Raw genomic sequence first — 19,946 nt, forward strand, 5'->3', positions numbered from 1 at the left:
CCACAACATCACATGCCTTGCTTCGCAGGTCTGTCATACAACATCCCATGCATATGCTCTGAGAGCGACAAAACATGACGCAGGGACTCACAGAACATCAATACCAGGACAGGTAGTCATTTTCAAGAGAGTCCTCTGTGTCCATGGAGTTGCGCTCTGCCAAGTGATCCACATCACCAGAGACACTTTGCTGCTCCTGCCCTTCATGGAGTGCCTCGCGCACAACGCGGCGGATTGCGTCTGCATGCAGCAATGCTAAAGGTTCAGATGGTGTGGATTAAGCTAAGAGAAAATGCAGACGTGAAGACAGAGCGAGCGCCAAGGAAGGGAAGAAGGGGTGCCTCGCAGGTGTAACAGAGTGCATCAACAATACAAACATCTCCAGGCCAGGAGCACTGATGATCTGATTACCTGACTGATGATGAATGCATGCAAGCAGAGAGTAGACCTTCTGATTCTAATGTAAAGAACAACAGCGTGAAAGTCCAATGGGGTGCACACAGCCGCCGTTACCTGCGTTGTCTGCAGCCTGCTTGGAGAGTTTGACATAGTGGCCATTGTAGGTGTCCACTTCCAGGTTCTGGGGCAGACCATGCCTGAACCATGGGTGTTTCTGCACATGCACAACAGCCAATAAGCGAAACATGTGATGCTCGGCAAATAGAAGACAAAGCTTGGCTATCTGTGCAGTTGCATGTGTATCTTGAATGGACATCAGCCAGCAAGATGATGCAGAGCTGTGCACCTGAATCTGTGCAATGCTGATCCGCGCAGCAGGGTCCGCCACAAAGATCTTGGACATCAGGTCCTTGCACTCTGCTGACAGCGGCTTGTCCTTTGGCCACTCGTACTGGCCTGCATGACACAGATGCGATGTCACTATAACATAACATGCAGCACCAATATTATGTGTCTTAGCATTTCAGAGGGCAAAATGCACCTACCACTCTGCTGCACCATGATCAATGCGTGCAGGGCGCGCACACACACACATGCATGCATGCATGCATACTATATAGACAAGAGAGGCATGACACGAGAGGCATGTGTCCGGCGCACATTTGATGATGCGCTGCACGATTCTGTGCTGGCCCTTAGGGTCATCGTCATCTTCCGGCCGCTCAAAGGGGTATCTACAGCACAGCATGGCGTACAGCATGACCCCGCTGCTCCACACATCCGCCAGCTTCCCATCATATCGCGTCCGGTTCATGAGCACCTCGGGCGCTGCATGCCACAAAAGCTTTTCAATCCGTTGCCTTATATATGCAAAAGAGCTGTCGTGACCGCTGCCAGCCAAGTTGGAACTGTGTGCCATTGGTGATCATCACATCTAGAGAGCTGCCACATATGTGTTCTCGGCAGATGCACTGCAGCACATCCATTAGCATCTCTTCAGGACAAACAAAACGACAGATTAGCAAATTGTTGATGCAAGGTTGCATGCATGCCCACCTGTGTACCCAGGTGTGCCGACAGCGGTCTTTGGCAGGCTGTGCGACTCATTGATGGAGTACCCAAAGTCACAGAGCTTAATGAGAGGATTGCGCCCCGGTTCTGTGCTGTCCAGCAGAGTGTTCTCAAGCTTGATGTCCCGGTTGGAGATGCTCATTTTGTGGCAGTAGTCCAGCGCCAGGATGATCTGCTGATAGAAGAAGCGGCCGTGCTCCTCTTGCAACCCATGACTGTGCACAGTGAACAGAGACAGCCCATCAAAATATGCACAATATGGAGAAACACCTCAATCTTTGCAGGGCCTGTCCATGTGCGATCAACATACAAGCAGTAAGGATGTTGTCATTTCACAGCAGCAATGCGGGGGCGCACTTTGCTGTGACATGACTGTACATGTTCCCTCCTGCTGCATATTCCATGGCGATTGCAAGATACTTTTCCGTGAGGAAACATTCCTCAAATCGCACAACATGCGGGTGGATCAGGATGGAATGGTTCAGGATCTCCCTCTCAACGTTCTTGGTTATCTTTCCCTGTGCGCAGGAGAGGTGAGGCTCAGTACCAAGACAGGTGCGTTTGGCTTTGATGACAAGCCTTGACGTTTTGCAGCTCTTATAAAGAAATTACCTTTAGTCTTTCGATGAATTTTATAGCCACCTGCAACAGGCATTGCACCAATCCTCTTTCAACATCTGAATACTCAAAAATGAAGAACCCACAACGTAGACTTCCTGAAGGCATTGTATTGACTCACCGAGCTGCCACTGGTGCGATCTCTGGCCAGAACAACGAACCCGTATGAACCCGAGCTTAGATACTTGACAGTCTCGTACCTGCTCACAGCAAGCATGGGTCAGTACACCTGTCAAAGTGAATAGAGCGCATCTTATTTCTTACAAGTATCCCAAGCTGATATATAACAAAATATTCATGCTTTCCACTAATCCTTTACACTGACATTTGACGAAGACAGCAGATCGCATGTCTGGCGCATGACCTGTGGTGGTTCTTGAGTGGGTCCTCAGTTGGAGGCTGCACTGCCATCGAACCCCCTTCTCTCGGTGATTGGGCAGCTCCAACAGAACTCGATGTTTCAGTATTACGTCATGGACCAAGCTGCACACACAGCTTCCAATTGTCCGATAAGTTCTTGTCGGTCTTTCGGCCTCTAATTCGCGCCACAACCCTCTTGCAAACGCAGGCAACGCGCGTCACTTTGATCTGGTGATGGCACCGAAGACAACAAGGGCATCTATCTACTCAGGAAGGCAAGAGAATCGAGTAAGGAAGGTCCAGGCAGACCAGCAGCAACGCCACTGTAGACCGAGACATACATGCAAACCTCGGAACTTGCAGATTCTTCCCGCCTGGGATATTGACAGGAGTCCACAAGGAGAAGGATTGAGAGGTCAGAGTAAGCTTCAAACGAGCCGCTGACTCCTCCATCATCGCATCAGAGGCACGGCGCAGCTGAGAGGATGGCAGAGCTCACTGATTCCCAGCTCATGGCCGAGCTTGAGGTGAGACACCTGCTTCATGCCTCGTCTCTGCTTTAGCAAGATCTTTTCTTCTAGCAAGACTGAGGTTGTTCCCGTGCATTGCTTTTCCTGTGACTGGTAATCGCTGGGAGCGCGCTGGACACAGTCGCACGAATGTCAACATTGGCCAGCTGTTGCTCTACCACAGGAATTTGAGGACGCGCAGGCGCCTGATCAATTGCAGACTGAGGTCAACGAAACCGCAAAGGTGAGACAATACTGTTGCCAAATACCGGATCTTCCCAGCTGAGCTGCTTGCAATATTCGCATCGCCCTCGTGATCAGCTGACAATTTCAAATTCTCCACACAGGCTGAGCCTGAAAAACAGAAGGTCGATCCTGACAGCGAGAATATGACGCCGGCAGCCAATGCTGCATCAGCCGGAGCCTCCACACACGCTGCCAAGGTGCGAATGACTCTGAAGTTAAGTATTCCTCGCTCACCATTTGCAGCGTCAGAAGATTCAGCAAGCCTTATTATTAATATATGCATACTGAGTCTGATTCCTGCAACATGTGCAGGATGTGGCTTCACCTCCAGTCCAGGCACCTGCTCTGCCAAGCAAGAAGCGAGGGGTGCAGACCCTCACCATGCATGTTCACTTCACCTGCAACGTGTTGTGACTGTCTTGCCGCGCAGATGTATTGGCATTTGCAAGGGACTAAAGCCGCAATCTTCACATGCAGCTGACTGTCACCAAGAAGTCCACTACAAGTCCAGCACCGCCTGCTGATGCATCTACTCCCAAGCCCTCCAAGAAAATTCAGGCGAGGGTCACACCTGACGATGGAGATGATGCGGATCAGGCATCTGCTGTTGCAGACAAAGATGCTACTGGAAAAGAACAGGCTGGCAAGGTAAGCGATCTTAGTCTGATGCATGTCATGCAGCTCCAACTGCAGGTGTGGCAAAAAGGGGTTGCTTCTTTCCTCATGTCTGATGAATGTGCTTCCATGACAGGGTGATGGTGGCAAGGCAAATGGTGACAAGAAGAAGAAGTCTGCCACTCCTGCAAGATCAAAGGCAGCTGGCCAGCAGAAGAAGGATGCAGATGGCAGCAACACAAAAGTGAAGCGAGCGAGGAGTGCCTACATCTTCTTTGGGGCTGAGAAGCGGGCAGCTGTCAAAGGTTTGCATGACTCTATTTTGCTGTCTGCTGTGCTCATGCATGGACATTGCTCACCATTATAGCATCTTGAGGAGTACCCTGTGCATGCAGCTGAGAACCCAACCTTGAGCTTTGGAGAACTCACAAAGAAGTTGGGTGAGATGTGGAAAGGAATCTCAGACGCTGAGAAGGCACCCTATGAGGTAGCCACACCCTACTGCCTTCCATTAAGCTGCATGTCACCCAGGTCCAGTTTTATGTTAAGATGGTAATGCTGCATAGGGGCTTTGGGCTGGGCAGCGAACCCCTTGTCCATGCTGGCATGCATGCATTTCCTTAAACCTTTGAGGATGCTCTATCATCTAATATGTGGAATGGGCAGGCCATGGCCAGTGAAGACAAGAATCGTGCGGGCACCGAGCGCGCAGAAGCCAAGGCAGAAGCCAAGGTGGACAAGAAAAGCAAGCCTGGCGCTGGAAAGGGGAAGGACAGTCCTGCATCAAAGCTAAAGCAGCAGCGTGCCAAGTCGGCATATCAGGCATGCAACTGGTCTCATTCTCACTCAACCACAACACCTAGCTGTCAATGAGAGTAACAATGGCCTTGATGATATTGGGCATCCATATGACTGGTGGAGGAAGTGCATGAACTGTGAAGACTGGAGAGCAATGATTCAGGTGTTGCTTGACGTACCTAGTCCTTGAAGACTAAAAAACGTGTAAAAATAATAATATTAGTAAATGATAGTAATAAATTCTTCAGCATTGTCATGAAAATGCAACACAGGGAGCACTTACCCTTTGACGATGCAAAGGCTCTTAAGGTGTCTTGCAGTTTCTGATGATGCATGCATGCATGCATGCAGCTCTTCTGTGACCGCCACCGCCAGCAGATAAAGGATGAGAACGCAGATGCTGGATTTGGAGAGATCACCAGAAAGCTAGCCGCTGCTTGGAAAGAGATCACCGAGGAGGACAAGGCAAATTACAACAAGCAGCACGAGGTAGACCTTCTCTAGCTATTTGTGGTTGACACTATGCAGCACTGGTAGTCAGTGCATCATTTATCCAAAGCATTTCCATGCATACAGTCCTTTCAATTTCATTGAGATTGCGCTTTGCGGCTAACAGTGTGAGTTTTGGTGCAGGAGCTGAAAGCCAATCTTCCAGCATCAAATGCAAGTAGCAAAACCTTGGGCCAGATCAAGGTGTGTGCAACTGTGAGAATATCTGACATCCCCACACATGCATCTGCCAGATTAACAAGTCATGCAGTGATGCAGGAGCAGGTACCAGATTCAGAGGCCCCAAGCACAGCCCATGACCATGCAGCAGATGCAAGAGACACCACACCCACGGACCCAAGCACATCCCTGAATCACGCAGCAGATGCTGGAAAGCCCACATTTGCAGAAGAGGCTGGCGATTCTGTTGAGATAGAACTCATGGATGTCGACTGGCAGGCAAGGCTTGTGTTGCTAGCCTTGAACACAAGTCTTTGACTGTCTTTCTTTGCATGCCAAAGCAGTCAACCCTCTGTTGTCCCTGCAGGCACACCCGGCTGAGACCATTGTTGCAGAGACCTACCATGCCAAGGTGTGAATCCTCTAACATGCATGCATGCTTTCTTTCTTGTTTCAATGTGCTCAACATGCCCCTTAAGGTGATGTACTGTGACGTCGTCATGACAAAAGTCTCGTCTTGCTCGCTGCCCTGCAGTACCTCGTCAAGCGCAAGGGTCTGGACTTCTCTGCCTGCGGCCTGGTTGATGCAAGGGCGGCAAAGCGACAGCGCATGCTGGTACCAGACGATGGCGACAAGACTGAGAGCTCAGCCTGCCACGTGACTGTGGCCATGATGGATGAATGGGATGCCTTCAACCGCTCCTTCCGCTGTGCTGTGCATGCACACTCTGACAGCGGCGAGCTGGATCTGGGTGATGCTCCCTCGCATCCTTTCAGTGCAGTGGACATCTTCAATCTGCTGTTGCTGCACCTTGTATGCTCATGCATTCCATGCCTCAGAGATGTAGCAAAGTGCCCTCTGTTGGCCAGCATGACAATGTTTGAGGAACCTTTCACTGTGTGCAGATGACCTGAACCAGGACTCGCCTCTGGAGATGTGCCATTGGCTGGTGAGTTTATTTCAAGTTGTTTATTTCAAAGCAGATTTACTAACGGATGCATGCGTGCAGTTTTGAAGAAGACTGTAATGGGCATGTGTCTGCAGGGCATCATGCGCGAGCCAGACTTCCCTCTGAGCAAGGCTGTCAAGAACAAAGATGTGATGATCAAGGTGAGCAGCACCATGACTCTAATATTCCTGCTTCATTTTTGACATTTGAGGCCCATCCACATGCATGTTGTTGCGACGGACTGGAAGGAAAGCAGCTGAACTGACTGGATGCTCTGCTGGCAGGTTCCCATGCTGGAGATCTCCAAGGCTGTGCAGCGCGTGGCTGCTGTGGAGCGCAGGGCAGCGCAGGAGGCTGTGGCTGCAGCAGCGGCTGAGAGGGAGCAGCGCACAAAGGCCGAGGAAGCACTGGCTGCCCAGCAGCAGGAGACGCTGCAGCTCAGGGCACTCCTGAAGGTGTGCTACCCAGATCTTGCACACCTGCAGAATTCCCCTTTAATCATGATTTGACCAAACTGCTGAGTCATCTGCTGGTCAGAAGGACAGACTATGCATAATCACAAAAGGTGAGACTTTGTGCATGCTTGTGCTCAGGAGCACAGCATTGCCTTTGAGAAGGGAGGCCAGGCTGCTAGGGCGGAGGAGTAAGGCAGCGCAACATCTGAGACGCCTGAAGTGCAAACGGAAGCTTCACTGCAAACCATACAGCCTAAGAGTACCAAACAGAACAGTGGAAAGGGCTCAGCTGAGGGAGCCACGTGTATCACTGGATCTCAAGTCCCATGAATGACAGACCGCTCTCATGAGTGGAAGACTGCATGTTCTGAGGCAGATGTAGCTTCGCACAGTATCTGCCATGCGCCTCAGATGTCCAAGGGTGACATGCGCCTGCATTAAACTTCAGACAGCAAGGACTGTCATTACAGGAATATTCACTAGGTTGTGGTACTTTTACTAAAAATAAGCTAATGAGCTTTGAATGAGCAATTTTGAATTGTGCAGATATGTTCGGTTCAGAAATGCAGCCCAGATAATGATTGCAACAAATAGCACTGCCTTCAATCGGTCTTTGCAAACACTGATGCGTGTGTGGTACTCTGCTCTAAGACTGACAGCAGCTGTAGCGAATCTGAAGCTGTTTCGGTTTCTGGTCATCTCAGCCAACCCTAACAGTCAGGTTACGGTAGTGGGACCATGCATAGGCTTTGCAAGGGATTGTGACAAGACTGTGAACAATACGAAAATGGATTGATCAGGTGATCATTCATGAAGTGTAAAGTGGACAAGAGAACCCCAAATATGGTAGAAGACATGTGGCCCTCAAAACACATACACTTCTTGTCACAATGTACACACGAGCCAAATTTGCACTTGAAGCTAGCCTTTTCACAGAGGGGCTCTACACCCAGGTTTAACGGGGTTCCTGCGCCACTGCCTTGTTCCCATGATGCTCCCTGCCTGTTGAAGCCAGCTGTGTTTTCTTGCCGGCACTCTTCAAAACATGCAACTGAGGCGGTATGCATGCGAAGCTGTGGCTGCGCAGCAAATACTAGTAATAAAGTGCGTTGTGCTGCCTCTTTATACTGATTGCAGCAGGGGAATTGCGGGGCATCCGTGTGTTGAGCCCAGACTTGCGCAAGCGGGCAGGCTGGTTCTGCTTGTCTGGCCACAGATCAAGCAGAGTTGATCTCATCGTGTGCTGTATGCGAGTTGGACACCGTTCCTCCTTGCCTGTGGAAATGATTTTGGATTGCGGACACCGCACGCTACAATGGTACGTAAACTAGCCTTTCTTTTACTGATGGACTCTTCAACGGTTGTGAGCCGATTGACTCTGTCATGTAAAGGCTCAAACCCCACAAGTATGCCAGCGTCACACTCCTAGCTGATCTCAGGGCAGAAAGATTCTCACTTCATGCACTACATATTGCAAGAGCCTGGATACTTGCCAGGAGTCATCAAGCAACTCAAGAGAACTCTAATCCCATCAAAACTTCTCCTAGGCTCATCTTTCGCCGGTAGTGAGCAAGTCACTTCGTCAGTAAGAAAGCAAAGAGGGTGACACACTTATACTTAGAGACAGCTGGTGAAAGCCCGCAGGCCACTCAGCGCTGTTTTTATTCGACGCTGGTGCTCTAAAATCTCTGTGTCAAAACCTGTAGGGACATACTTCTGACCAGCCTTTTGTCCCTATTGCCATGCAGCCGAGGCGCCTGCAGATCGGCCTGTCAGGGCACTGCGCAGTGCTGCATCCCTCACAGCAGCACCCGCCCCATGCCAGCTCACATTTGCCGCCCAATAGGCATTCGCATTCCCGATCACAGCCAAGGCGCTTCCCCACTCCTGCGCACAGCACACACGCACACCCCTGTTAGCAGAAGATCCACCCAAACAACTTCTTGGTTGATGTCCCCGACCCCCTTTGTCACAGTATAATGCGCTTGCAGGAAATCAAAGGCAGTCAAGAGTACCATGGATGGGTGCGAAAAATTCCCAATTCACTCACAAGGGAAATTCCTGGCGAGAGCCAATCAGTACAGCATTCGCAAAGGCCGTCTCTGGAGGAGCAAAATCCTCACCCGCGCTCGTTGCTCTAGGGTGTCATTCGTTGCGCCGTCACTCGCCGCAACGCCTGGCGCGCTGTCGTTTCGCGGCCCGCGCACATAAAATTTCCCGGCCGCCGTGTCCGCGGCCGAGCCGGTTATGGGCAGCGGGTGCGCCTCAGTGTTGAACACAAACTGGTCCAGCGGCAGCAGCTCTGGGGAGGAGTCGTCCAGGAGGAGGTACAGGTATTTAAGGGTCTCTGCCGGCCAGAAGCTCTCCATCTTGTCCCGCATCACCGGCGGCACCTGACCACGCCACAAGCTCTCTCATGCTTCCCTCACATGCCTCAGCCAACCATACGTACAAGTCCTACCAAGGTCTGCCCCCCGGAACATACCCTGACGCCCAAAAAGCAATGGCACGCCAAATTGTAAAAGATGCATGCTTATGGCACACATGAAGCACATAAGGAACCCAAATGACCCAAGTCTGCTGCAGAGGCAAAAGTCCTGGTCATGGCTGTCTCTACACTAGATGATTATGCAACAGGTCTGCCCATTCGGAGAGCTGATTAGTGGCACCTTCTGAGCAGGGCAGAAGCCTTCTTTTACAAGAGAAGGCAGCAAATTGGATGCAGTGTAGGAGTGTGTGTCAGGTGTGCAGCGCACCTCCAGGACGCTGTTGAGGCTGGCGTAGCCGCCGGTAGCGACGCGCGCGAATTTCTGCCAGGCCCGGAACATGAGCCAGCCCCACTCCCGGTAGACCGGGTCGCGCGTGACCCGCCACAGCACAAACAGCGACTCCATCGTCTCCGGCCGCAGCAGATTATGCGCGTCCTGGGCGCACAATATGGATCTGCATTTACTACCCCTCCACAGACTCTCACAATGGCCCTCAATGCCCAAAAGCCGACTGCTTTCGTCTGCTGCCATTCATGATGTGGACTCCGCTCAATGGCAAGGGGAACACACTCAGGGCGCAGCCATACATAAATGCGTTCATCCCCACATTGCAATTGGCCATGTCTGCCGGTGTGACGAGGCTGTCAATCTGAAGAGCGCACTATGTGCTCAGATCTTTAGAAGCGAGGTAGTGCCACGGCTGCACGGGATGCAGAACCCCCAATCCCACTCGTTCCAACATTTGAGCAAAACCCCCATCACTTCATGGTGAACTTCTAGCAGCGGGAACAAGAGGCAAGGAGGGTTGGTCCAAGGATAGTATTGAGTAGGGCAGCACCTGCGGCTTGACGGAGAAGTCGCCGCCACCGGTGTCATGCGCGTGCTGCTTGGGGAAGTCGTGGCCGCCGTCGCGCTGAGTGAAGTGCACGATCTCGGGCGCCAGGCCGGTGGGAATGCGCGCATACATCTCGTAGCAGGTGCGCATGAGCTGCCGCGCAATTGCCAGGTCATCCTCCTCGCCCGCCGCCCCCGTGTTCACCCCGTGCATGTGCCCCAGCGCCAGCAGCCCTGGCCAGCAATAAACTTACATCGCCAGCCTCTTCAATACTCCTGTCCTCTCATGTGGCAAAATCAAATCGACACCGACGCTTACAAGTGTCTCAGGGATCCAACTAAGCTGCACGAGAGACAGTCCCGTTGCTCAGCAACAGGAGTGTACTGTAGTGCTCAACCTAAACTGCGCACCCTGGAAAAAGTGATTTATTAAACAGCTTCCCGCAGGGCTAATTTCTTGATCAAAAACTTTGTCATGTGCATTAAGTACGTCCCCCAAAGATGCGCCTGCTCAAGAGCTTTCCAAATCCGCCTTCAGATCTTAAATAGGTTAAGTATCTGAGGAGTTAGGGTTTTATTTTCGACCCTTTTTTCAATTTTTACAATTATTTTCCGCGCAGTTTAGGTTGAGCACTACAGTATGTATAGACTGCTTACTGGATTGCCAGGAACACAAAGCCACGACACAGCAGTTTCCACCAAGACACAGCAGGTGACTAGAGTGAAGTGTTGCAAAAGACGTCCTAGCATTGCAAGCAGCAGTGCGGTTGTTTCCACGAGGTGACAAAAGCGAGCCTGATGTGTTGTGCAGCAAGGCCCTGGCAGATCCTCACCTGGCAGGAAGCAGACGAGGTGGTCCATCTTGGGCTCCAGGACATCGCCATGCAGCTCTCCCACATATAGCAGGCCCCCCTGCGGCGCCGTGCGCGCCAGCAGCTTCCTCCGCACCCCCTGCATCGCCTCCTTGTACCCCCTGCACTCACCCCACAATCTCATATCTCCAGTTAATGACCTCACTCTCTCTCTCTGCATTGCCTCTGTGCTTCAGCTGAACAAAGGCTCAGGCCTATACGGTGCAAGAGGCATTATCAGGCACTACCAAAGCATTCACTGGTCCTAGGAAGACCCATATCTGTTGCTGCTGTATTGACGGTTTTTAAAAAGCATGCCCACTCTCAGCTTGGCAAATTTGCGGGCAAGGCCTCATAATGAGATGCCAATAACAAGAAAAGTATGAGCCAGGCGGCAGGGCAGCTCACTCGAGGAAAAATGGCTGCCTCTTGCCGGAGATGAGCCACTGCTTGAGCATGTACTCGTAGTAGCTGTCCCCTCTTGCCCCCAGAGTGAGCACCCCTCCGCTCAGCGCTCCGCTGGCCGGGTCCACATAAAACGGCGCCAGTCCATTCGTGCGCCCCTCCGTGCGCATCAGCCTCTCCACTACCTCTATCGACTTCTGCCCACCCGCACCCTCCCCTGCACAGTCAACACACCATCAGGATGTAACTCGAAAGAAAGAGAATAAATTGCCATGGGCATGCACAATCTGATGGGCAGGAAGGGATGGTTGGTCTTGGTTGGGAAATGCTGCTCCAGCACACCATCTGTATTCTCCGATAGTCTCTTCTTCACAAGTTCCCTTACACGCTGGCAGGGTGATTTGCTAGCATACCACAGGCCTGATAAGTGCTCTGTGGTTGGCCCCATATGACTGACTTTTGCGCCGATGATAGCATTGTCAACTGAATCAGGAAGGCAAGCAGGGAGCAAAGGAAATGTTGACAGACAGGATAGATGGGCACCTGCGGCGCGGGCGAGGTAGGTGAACTCCAGGGAGAGCGAGGAGACCTCCGACAGTGACGAGTACTGCGTCCAGGGCGGCTGGTGCACATTGTGCGTGCGCAAGTTCACGTCCGAGAACGGGATGCCTGCATTGCAGAAATTTTTCACCTTCAGTTTGTGCAATCAGTAGTCAAGGATGACTGCATGTGCATGGAGTCGCTGAAACATCCTGCGACTCTGTTTGCTCAGTGTCATCCTGTATGATGACAGGATGATCGTGTCATGTCAAGTCATGCCTGTGTGAATGCAGAAAGAATATGTGCTGAGATGTCCAAACAATTCATGGAAAGGCTCCCTGCCTGTTGCTGACTGGAAGGCTGCGGAGAGGCGCATGCCCAGGTCAGCCGCCTTGTACACGAACATCTGCAGCGCCCCACAACACAGGCAGTCAGCTCAATGTACAGGAGATTCCCCGTTGGACCTCTCACTGATGGTCCCACCACCTCTCAGGGCATCATGCCAAGCTATCACCGGAAATGTCTTGTACATTGCATGCATTGCACTTCCACAGCCGCACAGCCCTTCATGCTTACTCAGGCGCTGACACTGCCTTCCATATGTGCATCACCTTCGGGAAAGTTTCCAGATATCTGCAGCTCATCATAAATCATGGCAACCGTCACCATTGCCGCATGATCTCAACAAGGCTTGCCAGGGCGCGCACCTGGTCCCCGGCCGACAGGTGGAAAGCAGCGAGCAGGCCGCCCAGCACGCGGATGGTCGTCTCAAACAGGTTGACGTCCATGTCCGGGTCTACTTTCAAGCTGGTGTCTACCCAGTCGCGTGCCTCTCTGAACTCCTCCTGCAGGCCCATTATCAGCAGCGTGTCCAGGCTGTCTACGAGCGTGAGCCCGAGATCGAACCACATGTTGTGGGTCTTCGACAGCGGCAGCAGCTCGTCCCGGCCCCAGGCATGCTCCCTGCACCACCCAACTTACTTTCAGTGGCCCCTCAAATGAATGCCCAAACAGGAGCTGGTTCCGGTACCAGGCATGCTGCCTGTTGCATGCACATCGCCTTGCACTAAAGCCCCCCATTCGCTGCTGGCTCCAAACGAGGTGTCCATATTTCTTTGGCACCATGACCCCGCACATCAGTGTATTGAAAGAGAAGAACTATTGTTCCAAGTAATCCGTGAAACCCTGGATGCTTCTTGACTCTGAGAAAGGCATATGAAAGGCCAGCATTGGCATGGGACCAAATAAGGCAGGCAGCGTTTGGCAGGGGTTCCTAATATCCAGGGACGGGGTAGCAGGGCAGGGCGCCTCACTTGTATCCCTTCCAGCTCCACAGCATCGCCTCCTTCACATGCGCCTGGCGCTGCACCATGCCCGTTATGCACCCCAGCGTCTCACCTGCCACACATCAACCTTCTCGCGTTTCCAATCCATGAGATTCAGGTGCGTCGCGACACGGTTTCTAAGACGATCTACACTACCATTGCAAAACACCAAAAGTATCAATAGCCCCTGTGCTCAAGCCTGGCAAGTATGCCTGCCTGCTATGTATGCTTCCTATCATGTGCCTTCATGTGAAGCAGGCCAAGCTGGCATCATGGAGTCCAGAGGCCTATAAACACACCCCTTTGAGTGTTATCTCTCCTTGATTGCAGATGGTCAGGGGGTAGTAAAGACTATGTGGCCCCTACTAAATAAACTTTAGTACCCCCGAAAAGGTCAAGCACAGGTATTGCAGCTGCACCTGGCTGGCAGGCGGCCGCTCCCTCACAGATGGCGGCCATGCGGCAGCGCACGCTGTCATCGCCCCCAGAGCCCACACCCTTTCCAGCCTCCCCCTCTTCCTTGCCAGGCGCCACCCTGTGTCCACACCATTTGCATGCCATGATCACCTGCCTTGACAACTCCTTAATGCCACATGCCCACGCACTTCAGCACGACGATACAGCTTGCAGCACGGCGGCAAGCACTATCTGAGGAACGCGCTTGTTGCAGTTTTTCTGCACATTTCCCCCGTTGACACCAGCAAATAAAAACGACCAGAGCTGCTCCTTGTGCGACTCCAACACCATCTGGCAGGGAACGCGCCACACCTTGACTGCCCCCGCTGCGCAGCCCGGTGCGCAGCGTGCCGCGCGGCCTCCCCGTCAGCCGCCACCGCCGCGCCAGCCGCCTCCAGCTTCTCAGCAGCCGCCACCGCCTTCGCGGCAGCTGCCGCCTTGGCCGACATGGCCGCGTCCATGGCGGCCGCCTGCTGCATGGTGGCCCCCAGCAGGGGCACGACCCGCTGCGCTGAGCCCGCTGAGCTGTCGCCGTCTGCGAGCCCGATCAGGCGCTGCCCGGAGTCAACGCCGCCCAAGACCGGCACCTCGTGCGCCTGCTGCTGGGCCGCTACCCGATCCTGCGTCGCTCGCCGCTTCGCGCGATGCCTCGCCGCCTCCGAGTCCGTCGCCGGCTGCACATCAGACATACCAGGTAAGTCAAACTTGTGATCAAGGATGGGAAGTGCATATGCGGGGTTCTATGCCGCATGCAGGACCAATCGGCAAAACAGTGGGCCCAAATTTTTAAACACTTATGGTTGCCATTTGGAAGCAGAGTCATGCAGTCACCAAGCGCCAATTTTGGGTTTTATTTTTGTCAATCAAAATTTTTGGTCCCCAGTACCTGGATGTCGCTGTCTTTGCCGGCAGCAGTGGCACGTCCTGAGGCAATGACGCCCCTCTCTATTGCCTGCCTAAGGGTCTTTGCATCCCCTGCTTCCGCTTCCCGGCCCTGCAACAAGGAGGCAAAATCTCTTTACCCGCCCCATAAATATCAGTGCCCACTCGTTGCCCCAAACAAAGCAGTCATGACACACAGGCCTCCATGGCACCAACAGGCAGATAATGCAGATGATGGAGGACAGACACAGGAGCTGCCATTTGCAGGTAGTACTTTGGTCATACAGGACAGATGTTGTAGTTATTATCAGAACCGAGCATAGGCCCTCACCTTGCCCTTCCCAGCTGGCTCGGCAAGCAGGGCCTGCTTGGCATCGGGGTTGGCATCCAGCCACAGCACATTGGCTTTGATGCTCCTACTCGGCCCTTTCAACATCGCCGCAACCTTGCCAGCACTCTCCACTATTTCCATCCCCTCTTGAGCGCCATCCTCTCTCCTTCCATACTTCAAGTCCCCTGCTTGAAAGAACAACTGCAGCTTAGCCCAAAGCCTCCATGTGTCAAATTCTCTGCTGATGCCCTGTGACTTCACATAAAGCATGCTGCCCGCATGCATCTGGGATATTCAGGTCGTTATTGCTAGATACTCACCAACGCTTGCATTACTGATGGGCTCGTCTACTTCCAGCAGATGCCTGTTTGAGGCAGTTCCAGTGTTGAACACCGGCAGCAGCTTTGTTCCTGCTATGGTTTCTGCTGCATAGGCTTCCAGGTCCGTCCGCCCCTCCTCTGTCACAAACCCATCTGGCAACGCAGTCCCTGTACCATCACAGAACACAACAATCAGCAAGGACTCGCCGCAAATCCATGCATTCACCCCCTGAAGGACGTGGTTACCTCACGGAAGGCCTTGAGGAATGATGAGCACTCAAGCCCATGTCTTTGAGGCAGCACATTCATGCATGACATAAGTGTGGAATCAAGTCACAAAGGAATGGGCGCTCACAGTACAGCAATGGATCATACATCTCCACCAGCTTCTCGCGGTTGAACACTGACCCTGTGGGCTGATGTGTACTGGTTCTCAGCAGCTTGGCTGGGTGCCCCTTCAACAGCCCAGACGGGCGCCCATCCCCATACCTGCACCAAATCCTCTTATTCAATATTGCAGTTCTTGTATTTAGCCAATGAGAATGTAGACCTCATCAGGATGCCTGCATTATTCTCAGATTTCACTGGAAAGTATCCTGTGTACTCTCTGTGTAGTCAATCACCTGATGGCTTTCATGTCTGCAGCTGCCAGATCAAGTGCGCTGATCTCGTGGCGGGTGTGCTGAAGCTTCAACAGGAAGCTGTATTCGCCCCATGTGGCATAATTATGCTCCCCAATAGCCTGCACCAGGTATGTACAAGGTATGCCACTGAACCTCCCGATGCACACTTGGTGATATTTTGCTGCCTTGTGTCCTTAAATTTGATGATTCAACACCGCAGAGGTAGGGGGAGTTGAATTGTGAATGAATTGAGGCACCTGCTCCAGCTTGGACAAGCTGCTGTTCAACTCTGCCTCCCACGCTGACCGCTGCAGGGCACATGGGATAAAGTCAGCTTGCTTCTCCCCTGCCTAGCGTGTGGTAAGAGAGAAGCACACCGCGCCGCGCCCTTTGGGTTGACAATATTAGACAATGGCATGCACAATTTTCAAGAGATGCTGGAGGCAGGCAAGACCTTGGTGGGGTCCTGTGCATCCATGACCAATGACTCCAAGCGGTCCTGGTGGATCTCATGCACCCTGTCATACTCTGCCTGCTGCTCCCGCCTCTTCATCCCCTTTTCTTCCACATCCGTCTGCACCAAAAAAATTCACTGCTCCTTTTCATGTTTTGTGTGCCCAATACTGGGGAGATGCTCACCAATGTGAGGGCGCCAGGATATGGCCTGCCCAAATGCATCTAGGTGCAGAAACAGGGTTTGGGGAGCTCGAAACAGCAGACTCTCAGGTAGATGAAGAGAAGAGAGGACTAGAACCTTGCTTGATCTAGCAAGTGCCCATTTGCGAAACATCTCTTTATGCTGGCAAGCCCATGCACTCGAGGTATCCTTGCGATTTAATCAACAACCCAAGTGCCAGAAAACAAACTGGGAGTGCACGTCACTGGCAAGTCTGTGGGAAGGCTGTTAGGTTCACTTGATCCCTTTGGAATGTGGCTCAGCAAGCCAAGGGAGAGGCTACAAACCCACCTTCATGCCCTTGTATGCCAGGAACTCATGCGCCAGTTTCTGGACGAGCTCCAGCCTCTCGATCTCTACTTGCCTCACCAGCATTTCCAGCTCCTGATGGTACCTCTGCTTGGCCTGCCACCAGTCACATTTGATCCCTTACAAACGAGCCCCACTACTTTCTGAAGTCTTGCATTTTCGGACAAAGTGAAGGCATGTGCACCTGTGGCACAAGTGCGCGGTACACATCTGAAGCGTCCAGAGAGCCCAGCAGCAGAATTGTCCTGCGCCAGACACAAGCAAGGTATTAGCGAAGCTGCCTCCACAAGTCTCATTGGCTCTGGAACTGATTCTGATAGCCTCACTGCATGCGCCTATGTTGCATGAATTGATTCATCTGGCAAAAGAACGCACCCGAAGGTCAGCAGCATGCCGAAAACAATACGCGCCCATCGCCCCTTCTGTATGGCCTGCGCTTCCCAGCAACACCAATGAGATCCTTTGACCAGTCAGATCAAGCAGACAGACTCTCTTACCCACCAAGAAACAATGCAGAAGCTGACAATTAAGAAGCCATGCCACAAGGTCAGAGCGCACCAGTGGCTTCAGGGACTTGGTGTATTCAGGAGGTGGCCGCTTAGGCTCTTCCAGCTCTGGTGGCCCAAGAGGACCTGAAAGATGGGCAGTAAGCAGGCATGAGCAAACAACACAGCCACGATTCCTGCCAAGCAAATGGATCTCCTGGCTGGCACTATGGCACTCCCTCTGATTACTCTAAAGTATTGCTCGATCACTCAGACAAAAAGAACTGTTCTAACTTCAAGCTGTCCTAACAGTACTGTTCTCAATACACCAAGCTTTGAGTTAGCTGCTATATCAATCTTTGCTTGTCAGAGAGAATGGGTCACGCCGTAAACATCATAATTGCAACCTCCATATATTTTGGGTGACTTCCAAGCGGATTCGCGTATATTTTGGAAAGGATGGACTTACCAGGTAGTGAAGGTCCCCTGTACATGGGATCCTTCACCCCCTTACGTCGACGTACACTTGTGGTTGTGCTCTGATTAGGCAGGCTAGCTTCGTCTCGACATTCAATGCCGTCGACATCCAGGCTTGCTTGATTGCAGGTCTACTGCAATATGGGGCGTCACACCGCCTACATCACATACCAGTGAGCTGCAGAGGACAGTGTGCACGCTTCTTTATTATCTCGAAGTTCTTGTTAGCTTATTTCAGAGCATGAACATTACATTTTGGTAGCATTTGGATTGGAAACAAATGTCGTCTCTTCCATGCACTCTAAAGGAAATTTCCTCGTGCACGTGACGTCATAAAGTTCGAATGGCCAATTGTTGGTCTTTCTCAATCCTGAACACACATGCACTGTTGTTTGCTTGTTCTCTTGTGTTACAGATACATAATATCGATAAATCAGCAACGATAGACTCCTGCAGGAAGCTACCTCCTTTGACATGATAAGTCCATCCATCGCACACCAGCTTGTGTCACCATCAAAGTTTATCGGAGGCAATCTGGTAAAACCATATTGTGGAAATGGAAGGAATAAGGCGCGCTCTTATGCCACGATAGCTTCCACTACAAGACCACAAGAAGGTAATAGTGATAGGCAATGGGCACTGAAATTAGAAAACTATTGCAGTGATGCAGGCCGACAGCTCAAGCCTGGCAAGCAGATCACAACGTTTTGTTGCTATTGCTTTGTGCAGAGAATGCTTTAGTACGGCTTGCTGTGGCGTCCCTGACAGGTCTACTCGATGTTGCCAGGGTCGGAAGGTAGGGTGAAACCATCATCATGCTGTCCCATCATGATTGCTCAAGGAACCGGACAACATGACAATGGTTTCATCATACGCTGTATACATTAGCAGGGACTCATCAGCTACAGAAAGCAACAGGCGCCTCAGTCAGATCACCCCAGGAGATGTGGAAGGGCTCATGCGCTGCATCAGAGTGGATTATACACAGCATAACTACTTTGTGACAGGTCTGTGAACGGGCTGCTGGTCACATCACAGTGCAGATGGATTTCAACCTGCTAGTCAAGTTCAATCACACTGAAAACTTGCATGCGGCGCATGCAGGTGACATATGGGAGGGCATATACTCAGAAGAATGTTTCTTCGGAGATCCTACAGTCAGCTTCACAGGTGCGTTGTTGTTTTCAAAACAGCATAAAATGCAAGTACAGTGTGGATGACATATTTAACGTGCAATTGTGGACCATGCCCTTTGCAGGACTGCAAAAGTGGCGCCGAAATTTGCAGCTGCTAGTGCCCTTCTTGGAAGACCCGCAGATTGAACTCTTTTCACTGGGCGTTGTAGGCAGTAGGGAAAAGCAAGCTGCAGTCAGACTAAAGGTCAGTGCTTTGCCATTCGTGATCTCTCTTATTTGACTGATGTCAACACCATCAGTGGACCCAAGGTCATTAGAAGAAAGAGATTACCGTTGCCCTTCACTCCCCATGGTGGGCCCTTGTCAGAAGAGTGGAAGCTGAGATTGCTTTAAAGGGCGCTTCGCTTTTCTGGGCAGGCTGACTGGCGCCTGTCCACATATTTGAGGCTTCCATGGAGACCTTTCATCGATGTCCTGGGGAGCACAGAATACACTCTTGATGAGGCATCACAGCAGGCGCGCAATCTCGCATGCGGCTTTCTTTGCCACTCATGCAGTCTGATCTGTCATCTTCTCACTCTCTAGGATCACAGTGTTACTGGTGCCTTGAAGCGCATGCATGATCATCATGTGCTGCATGCATGGTGCAGGTTGTAAGGCACATTGAGTCCTGGAATGTCAGCGGCACAGAAGCACTCCTGCAGATTCTGAGACCGTCAAGTGGCAAGGAGAGGTCACCAAGCTTCCCCAAAAGCCAGCCATCAGGCTGACCTGTTCTGGTATGATCTTGAGGAGAGTTCTATGGTCAGATCTGCAGTGAAAGTGAAGAAAGTGAGAACCAGAAAATGAGACAAGCGGCCCAATTCCCCTTGGAATTGGGCCTGTGTACGTACCACAGCTGAGCTTTATTGACGGCCACGGCAATTCCAGGAAACAGGCAATTTCAGCTAGCAGCGAGGGTTGAGCTGCAGCGAACAATACTGAAGGCACGTGTCCACGACATGTCACTTTATATATAAGGTATAGTACGGCGGGTTGATCTGAAATTTTAGATTCTGTATCGTGTTTGGGGTTGAAACATGTGCTAGGACAGCTCTGATAAGCCTTAATCAAATAA

At 51.9% G+C, this 19,946-nt stretch overlaps 4 protein-coding genes across 4 annotated transcripts; 2 read left to right on the top strand and 2 right to left on the bottom strand.

Moving 5' to 3' along the window:
- Positions 1-97: 97 nt before the first annotated feature.
- Positions 98-2,699, bottom strand: COCSUDRAFT_54361 (sulfur stress regulator; the record flags this gene model as incomplete). Its single annotated transcript, XM_005645062.1, has 9 exons — positions 2,453-2,699; positions 2,210-2,288; positions 2,083-2,112; positions 1,828-1,988; positions 1,456-1,685; positions 1,060-1,227; positions 746-855; positions 514-613; positions 98-240 (listed from the first exon to the last, which is right to left on the bottom strand). The coding sequence occupies exons 1-9, from the start codon at positions 2,497-2,499 to the stop codon at positions 98-100; spliced, it is 1,068 nt and encodes a 355-aa protein (XP_005645119.1). The 5' UTR covers positions 2,500-2,699.
- Positions 2,700-2,933: 234 nt separating this feature from the next.
- Positions 2,934-6,882, top strand: COCSUDRAFT_57721 (hypothetical protein; the record flags this gene model as incomplete). Its single annotated transcript, XM_005645063.1, has 13 exons — positions 2,934-2,975; positions 3,142-3,201; positions 3,305-3,400; positions 3,681-3,851; positions 3,955-4,123; positions 4,214-4,305; positions 4,485-4,550; positions 4,968-5,105; positions 5,653-5,697; positions 5,821-6,099; positions 6,331-6,396; positions 6,520-6,690; positions 6,829-6,882. The coding sequence occupies 13 exons, from the start codon at positions 2,934-2,936 to the stop codon at positions 6,880-6,882; spliced, it is 1,449 nt and encodes a 482-aa protein (XP_005645120.1).
- Positions 6,883-8,424: 1,542 nt separating this feature from the next.
- COCSUDRAFT_48568 (hypothetical protein) lies at positions 8,425-17,941 on the bottom strand (the record flags this gene model as incomplete). The annotated part of the gene is made up of 23 exons (XM_005645064.1): positions 17,686-17,941; positions 17,290-17,363; positions 17,107-17,162; positions 16,916-16,976; positions 16,714-16,827; positions 16,201-16,320; positions 16,004-16,054; positions 15,747-15,865; positions 15,479-15,612; positions 15,124-15,291; positions 14,804-14,988; positions 14,477-14,584; positions 13,903-14,264; positions 13,554-13,669; positions 13,123-13,207; positions 12,517-12,772; positions 11,813-11,960; positions 11,273-11,486; positions 10,847-10,986; positions 10,018-10,247; positions 9,447-9,614; positions 8,814-9,083; positions 8,425-8,577 (listed from the first exon to the last, which is right to left on the bottom strand). The coding sequence occupies exons 1-23, from the start codon at positions 17,708-17,710 to the stop codon at positions 8,425-8,427; spliced, it is 3,357 nt and encodes a 1,118-aa protein (XP_005645121.1). The 5' UTR covers positions 17,711-17,941.
- Positions 17,942-18,796: 855 nt separating this feature from the next.
- Positions 18,797-19,357, top strand: COCSUDRAFT_10876 (hypothetical protein; the record flags this gene model as incomplete). The annotated part of the gene is made up of 3 exons (XM_005645065.1): positions 18,797-18,863; positions 18,952-19,073; positions 19,247-19,357. Coding segments are annotated over 3 exons (300 nt in total), but the record flags the coding sequence as incomplete, so codon positions are not given.
- Positions 19,358-19,946: the final 589 nt, after the last annotated feature.

The sequence above is a fragment of the Coccomyxa subellipsoidea genome, assembly GCF_000258705.1.
Source record: "Coccomyxa subellipsoidea C-169, whole genome shotgun sequence".
NCBI classification, from domain to species: domain Eukaryota; kingdom Viridiplantae; phylum Chlorophyta; class Trebouxiophyceae; family Coccomyxaceae; genus Coccomyxa; species Coccomyxa subellipsoidea.